Source organism: Etheostoma cragini, chromosome 24 (genome assembly GCF_013103735.1).
Source record: "Etheostoma cragini isolate CJK2018 chromosome 24, CSU_Ecrag_1.0, whole genome shotgun sequence".
Classification (NCBI taxonomy): Eukaryota; Metazoa; Chordata; class Actinopteri; order Perciformes; family Percidae; genus Etheostoma; species Etheostoma cragini.
Window position 1 is genome coordinate 2,857,219 of NC_048430.1, and position 9,793 is coordinate 2,867,011.

A 9,793-nucleotide genomic window follows, 5' to 3' on the forward strand; every position below is an offset into this window, starting at 1 on the left:
TGTGTGTGTGTGTGTGTGTGTGTGTGTGTGTGTGTGTGTGTGTGTGTGTGTGTGTGTGTGTGTGTGTGTGTGTACTATATATATAATTTCTTCAGACCTGTTAACGTGCATTAATACTGCTCTCTGGTGGTGTGATTGCAGTAATGGCTGGTGTCTCTTTTTTTGCTACTGCAATGACCACTTTCCCATCTGAGATCAATAAATAGGTCAGTGGCTTCTAACGTGTTTTGCTACCCATTAATACAAAGTAGTAGCTTTTTTGCAATGTCTTATGTTTTATTTGAATACCAAATGGATGTAAAAACTATACAATCCACATATAAGGCAAGCACTTGTGAAGGAACCACATTTTCATCTTCTATTTTTTTTTTCTATTAAATCATCGTTCACTACACACTTGGATGTTACAGGCATGTGTTTGTACAGGTAGTGTATTTCCATGGTGTAACAAATCACATACAAATTATTAGCTATAAGGAGTTGGATGTGTAACCTTTTTTACCATCCCTATATGTAATGCAGACAGACAATACAATACCACCATTATATCAGAGAGCATTCTGCAGAGCCCAGGACACCTGACACTTATTTACGGGTGTAAAGCGCCAGAAAGCACAGGGCAACTGCTCTCTGCCAGCTGGTTCAAGTATCCAACCTCTGGGCCAGAAGGTTTTGCGTAACATAGCCTGGGGTTCCTATTGATAATAATTCTTAGGTGGAGATGGATGGCTGATATGAGGGGAAACCTCTGGTCGGGCCTCTTGGCGTCAGATGTGACCTAGTGACCCTTGGAAGTCAGATCATTCTAGGCCAAGAAAATAAAACGAGAGCAGTTTTTATGTGATCCATCTTTCAGCTTGAGAAATACCACCAACTAAAGTTGTCCTCTATTTCCTTAAGCTACAGGAGAAGATTTACTGGAATTGTTCTCATAGCTATCCAGGTTTTTATAAGTAATCTATGTTTTGTTTTTTAGATAGTTATTAAAATAATATTTGGTCACATTTAAAAATGTGAATTGCTTTAAATGACATTACCTTTGTGTAAAAAAAGAAATCATGTTCATAACCGCTACTTCATATCTTTTTCTTATATCTTAAGTTTGAGTAGTAAGCTAACACAAAAAGTGTATTGGCTATCTGTGTGACATCTTCAAGTTTTAATGGAAAACAACATGCTTGATGATATTGATGTCCAATTGGTCTTTGAATCAAAAATCATAAAATAGAGATTTAATATCGCTCCAGTCTATGTGGGAAGGGCAGGAAAGGCCAGCTTATTGAAGGTGACCGGAGAGTTTGAACGCAGTTTTGTGCCAAATCAAATTTCCTGCCCTAAAAGAAAAGCAAGCTTATCTTTTACATAGAGCCATTGAAAGAAATGTCCCAAAAAGCACCCGAATTTAAAGATGAATCTGGGCATTTAAAATCAATAGAATATGTAAACTAACACACAATTTAATTAACACAACAATTTACACTCCAACCATTATTTCCATGGAGATGAGGGACAGTTTGTGAATGGAGTCCTTTTGCTTTTACTGATGAAATAGTTTCTAATGACCCCAAACTATTGTAATAGTGACCCCAAACTATTATAATAAATGTAACCACAAGAGTCCAATGTCACACATAGGCATTTCTTCCAAACTGCCTCGATGGCTCCCCTGGTTCATTGTGAAGGTTGTTTCTCGTCTTTCTGTGCTTGTTTAGTGCTGTCTCAAATGATGCAGCTCCAGTGTAGGAGTATTCAGCTCTGCAAATTGGAAAAAAAGAAATGAAGCTCAAATACAATTTAAAATACTGTAGGGAAGCACCCTTTGGCCCGTGACTTACTGTAAATAGAATAAAGAATTAAGGAGACAAACAATTTGGAAGTAGGGCTGCTATGCTAAAATCTCTGTAGACAATGAAACCTGCTAAACAGTAAAAAAGCACACAATCTTTATTTTTATTTTTAATTCTATCTTCCCTCATTTCTATTCCCTTGAGCTTTCTTGCTGTAGCCTCTACTATATAACAAGAATAAGAGTCTCCAGCCATGCTAGCAGCTTTTTAGGTGTACTTAGGCACAGCTAAGTCTGCACTCACACATCCTGTGTCTGCCATCAAACGCAGCAGGGGTTTCCCTTCCATTTTCCCTTCATTTTGTATGGGGGTAGTGTGGGGTTGCAGCGGGGTTTGCCGCAAGGAAGACACACACAAAAACGCAGCCTGACTATAAAGTCTATTTGTGCGACATTGGGCGGTTAAAGAACAAAACAGGATGTCACACAAATGGGCTGTTTTAGTGACATTTCCACACCGCCACACAACCCTACCAGAAAATCACCAGATTACTTTTTAAATGACAGCCCCAGCATGCTAACATGCTCACGATAACAATGCTAACATGCTGATGTTTACCAGGTAAAATGTTTACCATGTTGTTTACCATCTTAGTTTATTGGGTTAGCATACTAAAATTTGCTAATTAGTACCAAACAAAGAACAGCTGAGGCTTAATGTCATTAATTTTGCAGGTATTTAGACATATTGGACAAATTAAAACATTTACCACGCTGGCGTGGTTAAAAACAGATTTCAAGACAAAGAATGGATGGGACGCGATTTAAAGTATGGCTGCAACAACAAAGTGATCAACCACCATTCGTTCCTCAGCTATATACATATGCTAAGCAGGACTGACTGTTAACACAATGATGGCCAAGGAATTCACCAAAAGAGAAAGTTATCCTTCTTTGCCTAATTCAACATTGTCCTATAGGTGTCCTTTAGTCAAGGTGACTCTGACTAGGAAAAGGTAATTACTGGACTGTAACAAAGGAAACATTCAGCCGTCAACGGCTGCATTACTAATCAAAATGACAATCATACAATCTGCCCTGTAGGTTCAGCAATTATGAGACAAGATGTTGAGAGAGATTACTGGATGTTTTCGACTGTAACCATCTCTCCATTCCAGTTAAAGTAATTTTTGAAATTGCCTGATTGAGTTTGCAACTCAGTGCACTTTAGAGTCCGTCAAAATCAGATTTCCTCTAAGCCCTTGTTGCCGATGACAGATGTAGGATCACATTGTCAGCATCCAGCATGTTGGAAACATCAAGCAACTTGCCTGACACTGAAGCCTTTGGACAGTGAGAAGCAGAAGATAAGTCCGCCTAGGATACACATTAGAGATCCAGCCCAGCCGATGAAGAGAGCTGCACCCAGCTCAAACCTGAAGGGTTGAAGTGGGGGGGAAGAGAAGACATTTGTGACTGGACTTCCTTTCATCTGAATGTGGTTTTGATCTGCTGTCGAACCAATATTTCCTTTAATCCTGAATACTTACTTCTGGGCATAAAAGAGGGGGTCAAAGAAGTCAGTTGTGATCCTGTGAGCATATATGGAGCATGCAGTCATGCAGCAGAGGCCTGCAGAGAGAATTAAGAGGATTTCTACTTCAAATTGTGACTGAACTCAAAACAGAAAGAGCAGATGATGTAATTCAAATGAACACTAATTATATGCCAAAGTTGAGCTGCTCAAATACTACATTCCCCATAAATGCCGACTCAGAGAAAGGTAAGCGTCGTACCGTTGAGAATGAAGTGGAAGCCCGAGAGGACAGTCAGACGAGCCTTGGTGGTCTCAGAGCCTCCTATTTTTGTGCACTTCATTCCTACCAAGGCGAAGATGGCACCAAAGAAACCCAGACATACAGCGGCGATCATCAAACCTCGACACACCTGGATATAGGCTTTATGAGAGAATCAGAGAAGGGGTGCTTTACACTTGCCAGAGTAGTTTGACATATGACACCTATTACCAGAGGTAAAAAATAAAATAATAATAATAATAATAACAATTGCATTTAAAAAAAAAAAGCTTTGAAATTACCAAAAATTGTAACATTGTCTGGTGACCCCTCAGATTTATCTTAGACCTTTTGGGTACTAATACTTAAAATCAAAGGCTTGTAGGAAAAGGACTGGAATTTATATTTGTGCTATAGAGCGAAGCACTTATATGAACTATATATATATAATTTTTTTATAACTGTCAACAGATAAGAACTGGTACCTTTTTTTTTTAAATTGCCTCAATACATTAGAATTAGAGCATATACAAGCAGTCTCTTTCCTTTTATTTACTGGCAAGTAATGAGAAGGGACATGTGACCTTTGTATGATTGTATGACTCTCTCAGATTGCTTTATTCAGACACAGGAGGCCGTATCAGTCCAGCTCAGCTTATTCACCTAAATATGCCTCCAGTGGTCTTTACATTTTACTGTTTGTGCCCTAAAGGCAGATTCAGAAAAGAACATGTCAAGTTCAAAATGCATTTTTTCAAAGTAGCGGTCATTCATCCAAGAACAACAGGTGTTTTGGGCCCCACCGTTTTTAAGTCATATAGATAGTTGCAGATGCACAATTCCTCAGAAACGCAGGAAAAGATACATATTTCTCAGCTGTCTGATTTCAGAAATACAACATCCTACACTGCTACAGCAACAACAACCCCAGTCATCTCGCAACTCACCATCCAGAGCCAGCATTGAAGGAAAGTCCTTGCAGTTAGACACACCAGTGGAATCAGTCACACATGTTTTCCATAGGTTAGACCAGAAGGTAGCGGTAGTGATGACCGTCCCGTCCACAGAGGACACCTTCCAGTAGTCTAGCCGCAGGGTGGAAGACACCAGGATCCACCCCGAGATGGTCAGGACAAAGGCAACAATCTCTGTTGCCATGTTGCCCATTTTTCCTGGGGCTTGGAGGTCCTGACTGGGACAGGACAGAGATCTTTTCTTCAGAAGTGACACAGAGAGGTGGGAGGGTTGGCTCAGGACAGGTGCGTCAGCGTTGGCTGTTCTGAAGAATTTTGCTACTCCTCCACCTGCCGCGCATCTACTCCTGAAAACCAATACTTTCAATATCACTATCACACAATCACATGCTGTATATTGTGTCTGTGTTTGGTGGTGGGAGGGTTCGGGGTTGCACATGCTAGTCATCACTCCACACAGTGTTCATAGGGGACTGCAAGGGGATCTGCAGGAGGAGGAAGTCTTTAATTGAAAGGATCTGAAAAGGAACACAAGATGAGGAACAGAGATATGAGAGATGTTTATGGTGATTGAACTGAATGAATGAATTATGTATTAAATGTTATGTTTTTTATCATAATTCTGCACCAGAATTTTTAACTTGAAGTCCTCATTATAGCAGCAGTATTAAATAAAGCCACTAGCAGGGCAATTGTGATTATAATATGATGCATATTGGTTTTATAGCATTATGGCTCCCTCAAGTGGCAGAAAGGAGAGCATGCTTCTAGTTAAGCAAACTGAATATTGTATCAGTGATTGTAACGATAAACTATCTTGTACAGGACTGCTTAGCATTAGTGTGTTAGCATCGACCCCCACAGTCTCCCAGAGCTGCTTGCATGGCAGTAGACTATGATTGGTTCTTTTTCTCAGCTTTGGTCAAGTATACATTTGTGCTACTAGGCTACCAATTGGAGTAGCAGAAGTGGACTTTTAAACAGCTATGTATTTCAACTTGTCTTGATGCATGTGTTGATGCATTCTGAATTGCATGGTAATGTTTAAACTATAGAAGTTTGAATGAAAGAGAAACACTTTTTTTATCTTACAAGTAAATGTTTACTAAAAGTAAAACCCACCCTGGCATTACTTAACCCTTGTGATTTCCTCCTGGGTCAAAAAGCAGACAAAAATTTGAAATTTTCTCCCTCTTTTTCCAGACTTTTTTATATTATTTTTTTTAGTTTCACTAATACCACTTTACTACCACTAGTTTTAATCTACTTTTTGGAATTCACGGTCAGAACCCTTATTTTTATAGAATCGTACCGTAAGATTTGAGTTAAAAAAGCAGATGAGTTTTGTGAGGAATGAAAGTGATCAATTGTATTTGCAAACAGCGTTGTAATCCAATCCATTTTTTATGGTAATTTGGTTGAAAAGAAACCCATATTTCAGATATAGACATTTTTTAAAGGGGTCATATTTGACCCAAGGACAACAAGAGGGTTAAACCCATCCGGGGTTTTGCTGCTACAGCCATTACGGGATCTGGTAGGACCTGTAGCTGATAGTGGCTAATGTTAACAAATCTTAGATTAGATAAAGCTGTGTAACAGACATTTTGCAGACTTTATGACTCTTCTCTTCTTGTGCTATGTTTTACCATTGAATATTGTCCTATACTGTCACTTTTGACCACAAAAATAAAATGTGTTCTGATGTTTTAACGGTGGTTACGTTCTGAAGAAGAAATAAACACACTTAGCACTTAGTTTTTGAGTGAATGCAGCAAAAGCAGGGACAGTCACAGCGATGTAACCTGGTTGTTACGTTTTTGTAGTATGGCCCTCCCACCTGCTAGCTGTTATTGGCTGGGGGCCCCACACCTAGGATTGGCGGACACCATAGAAACTTCAATATTTTACTCTGAAATGTAGTGGGTTAGAAGTATGAAATACTGTAGCATAAAATGGAAACATTTAAGTAAAGTAGCTCAGAAGGGTAAACTTTAAGTCCAGTACTTGACTTAATGTGTTTAGTTAGATTTCACTTCTGGCGATTTGTATCTACTTTCCTTCTCTTTTCAACTAAATCGTAATTGCAATTTTTTTAAATAAGTTGAGCTGCTCTACTTTCCACATACCCCCTGATTAATAATATATGGTCTTCAAGTTCATATCTGTTTATAAAAATGTACACTTTTACAGTTTCTGTTTGTGTTCTCTGTGAATTTAATCAGTTTCTATCCATGTTGTTTTTATATTCTGTTCTGTGCTGGTGCCCTTGGTTATCTTAAGAGCACACTGTGTGACTCAGTTGGAAATGTTACTGTAGAAGGATGACGGGATGGATTTAATAATATAACTTAATAGTAAGATGAGCAGAAACAAACCAGAGAAGCCAAAGTTTTAAAAAAAAAGTCCCCCTGTGGGCTTAATTACTGTAGTGTGTAGAATGATAACATTTAGTGTCTTCCATCTGTCCTGTGTCAGCTCCCTAAGGGCTGCTAAGCAAGCAGCAGGTTTTAAATGGGGATGCAAAGAGTGACAGGAATGTGGGTGAGAGGACAAACATAATGGAGAAGGTAAATCAAAAAGTAATTGAAAGGCAGTCATAAATTAAACAAGTATAATAAAATGTAACATGTTGAGAAATGTGAAAGCAAACCAGGTACTAATTTAGTAAATGACTGAGCTGTTTTCAGTGTTGTGGGTCACCCTTTTTTATTACAAACAATGGTTAGATGTTAATCTCTGTTATAGAAAAGGATTGGGTTGTTTCCTGGGCAAATAATTACCCCAAAAATGTCCACAGTGGCTGCCCTCATTGATCCTAATCCTACATTAGTTTCTGGGGTCATAAAACACACAGTCAGCATTCTGTGAAAAATAAACCCAGGTGTTATATTGTTGGTAAATGAAAGTGAGAAGGTGCTGAGAACATTGTTACGTAACTCTCTAGATATTTGAAGCTGTGATGGGTTTCCATGTTCGCTGTTGCTAAGCAATCATAGAGGGGACACTTATCCTGTAAGTCTTCTAACGCAAGGGGAGTCACTTGGACAGGCTGTTTGTTATCTGTGTTAACCTGTTGATAACATCCGAATGAGACCACAAATATGATGAGATGATCTGGGAAATCACTAATTGTTAATGCAAGACATTAGCAGATATCTTTCTTGATAACAACCTTTAATTAAAAAGAAATGTGATTATCTATAAATCATGAATGGAGTTTCTAGTACACTCATGCATATCCACAGAATGAATTAATGATAACTTGGTAACGTTTCATCTAGTGCTATTTTCGGGTCAAAATAATGATTTCTCTAATTAATTGGTTTATGCAGTAACAAGATGTTGAAAATAGTCAATATTATAGCTGCTAAATATCAGTATTTAAGCATTGTCATTGATAGTTTGCTGATTTTAACATTTAGCTTAAAAGCTCATGTGCCAAATTACAAATGAGTTGTTAACATGGCTTTAGCTTTGGTCAAGTTTATTGGAGTGGAAGAAAGGTGGACAGTTCAACAATTTACCTGTTACATTTTGTTAAGCACATTGTCTTTTCTCACTTTTCACTGTACGACTATGGCTTCTAGACTTAATTTCACCTCCTTATGCTGTTCGTAAAAGTTGAATTGTACATACTGTTTTGCATTTACGTTTACTGATGATTGAATTACTGTTTTCACACAGTAATTATGACCATTTATTCCATCTGAATCAAAACAATAAGACGTGCTGCATACTTCTGTTTTTAAATTTAGATTAAAATGAAACAAAGTGAGCACTTCTTCCTTAGTGCTCATTGAAGGGAGAAAACCTGGGAATATGTGAGGGGAAAATAATAGGCCTATCAGACGCCTGAGAAAGAGTGTTGATCTCCAGCAGATGAATGTTATAGGAGTTCAGCTGCTTGTAATAATCTCCTGCTGGCTTTTCTCTTTCAGCCCTTACCCTAGTCGGTGCTTGTTAAACATCAATAGGAGGACAACACGTGCGGTGTGAGGGCCAGGGACACACCAGTCTGTTATCATTAGATTGTTGGAGTTAGGATAATAGTTTATCTTGTAAATGGATTTCCTCGTGACTGAACATTTCCTTGACCATTGTAATGGGAAAAGGAGGGTAAAGGGAGTTTAGTTCTGAGAGAAGAGGAGGGATGTGTTCTCTACTCTCTCCCAGCCAGGTCTTTTCTTTCAGTGCAGGAAACACCTGCAGTGTGTCAAAGAGCATCTGTCATCCATAGCCGGTTCTTTATTTATAGGCCATCCACCATGTGTGTACATAACGTATCGCTGTATGTTTGTTTGAGGGACCAGAAAAACAGCGAGAGACAGAGAGCAATCGAACTAAAAATCTTAAAAGGAGAAATGTTATGCCGTTAGTTACCACATGGCCAGAGATTCTGCCAAGTCATTCTGATAAGATTGCCACAGACCACACCCCCAACTGGAATTTTACTTGGACACCATAGAACTGATTAGTACTACTGCACCTTTGAATTTGAAAACGGTGTCTCAACAGCACATTTCTGAATGGCACTGGTGACCAGGTAAAAAAAATGTTTTATAGTTATGAGACCCTTTTTGCCCAGGTAGCATAAAAAAAGAATATGTCCAGAACATTTATAGCCACAAAGTACACAAGGAACAGATTGTGTGAAATGTAATAAAGAGCTTAATGATCCCATGAAATAGTAAACACACTTTCAAGAGGAACATGGAAAATATCATATCCAAATATGTTGAATAAAAACATCTACAAAGAATGTTGTGAAGACCAACAGCATGTGAAATGTCATTAGTATAAGAGCCATGTGATACCATTAGATAGTCAGAACACCTACAAGAGTGTATAAACGAAATATACAAACAAATATCATAGAGAAATACATGTAAACAATGTAGATAGATGGATCCTTTTATTAATCCTTTGCAGGAAATTACACTGTCACAGCAGCTTCAAAACAGACATAACACCATACATTTACTAAAATATAGCCATACCAATAATGTAATAAAGACACATAGTATATAAATGGAAACCAAGAAAAAGCAACCCTAACCATAGTACTAGTACTAGTAAACTAGTAGACAAAATGTCAAACCTAAATTACAAATCTATACATACACAGGTAATAGGAATAGATCCAATTTGACTCCTTCTGTAATAGAGATCTGTCCATATCATAAATACTTTACTTCTATATCTTCACAAGGCTTCCACATGATTGCATATATTGT

The 9,793-nt window shown here is 38.1% G+C and overlaps 1 protein-coding gene across 1 annotated transcript; it reads right to left on the reverse strand.

The window, feature by feature from the left end:
• Positions 1 to 1,584: 1,584 nt before the first annotated feature.
• Positions 1,585 to 5,094, reverse strand: cldn10a (claudin 10a). Its single transcript, XM_034864535.1, has 5 exons — positions 4,530 to 5,094; positions 3,583 to 3,744; positions 3,337 to 3,418; positions 3,118 to 3,222; positions 1,585 to 1,755 (listed from the first exon to the last, which is right to left on the reverse strand). The coding sequence occupies exons 1-5, from the start codon at positions 5,002 to 5,004 to the stop codon at positions 1,626 to 1,628; spliced, it is 954 nt and encodes a 317-aa protein (XP_034720426.1). The 5' UTR covers positions 5,005 to 5,094; the 3' UTR covers positions 1,585 to 1,625.
• Between the last annotated feature and the right edge of the window lie 4,699 nt (positions 5,095 to 9,793).

Bases quoted from the DNA above. Each gene is read 5' to 3' on its own strand.
- cldn10a (XM_034864535.1), bottom strand. From the start codon at position 5,004: ATGACTAGCATGTGCAACCCCGAACCCTCCCACCACCAAACACAGACA. The intron at 3,745-4,529 runs GTGAGTTGCGAG...TCTCTCATAAAG, and splicing joins TTCAATGCTGGCTCTGGATG to CCTATATCCAGGTGTGTCGA. The intron at 1,756-3,117 runs GCAAGTTGCTTG...TCCAATTTGCAG, and splicing joins TCCAAAGGCTTCAGTGTCAG to AGCTGAATACTCCTACACTG.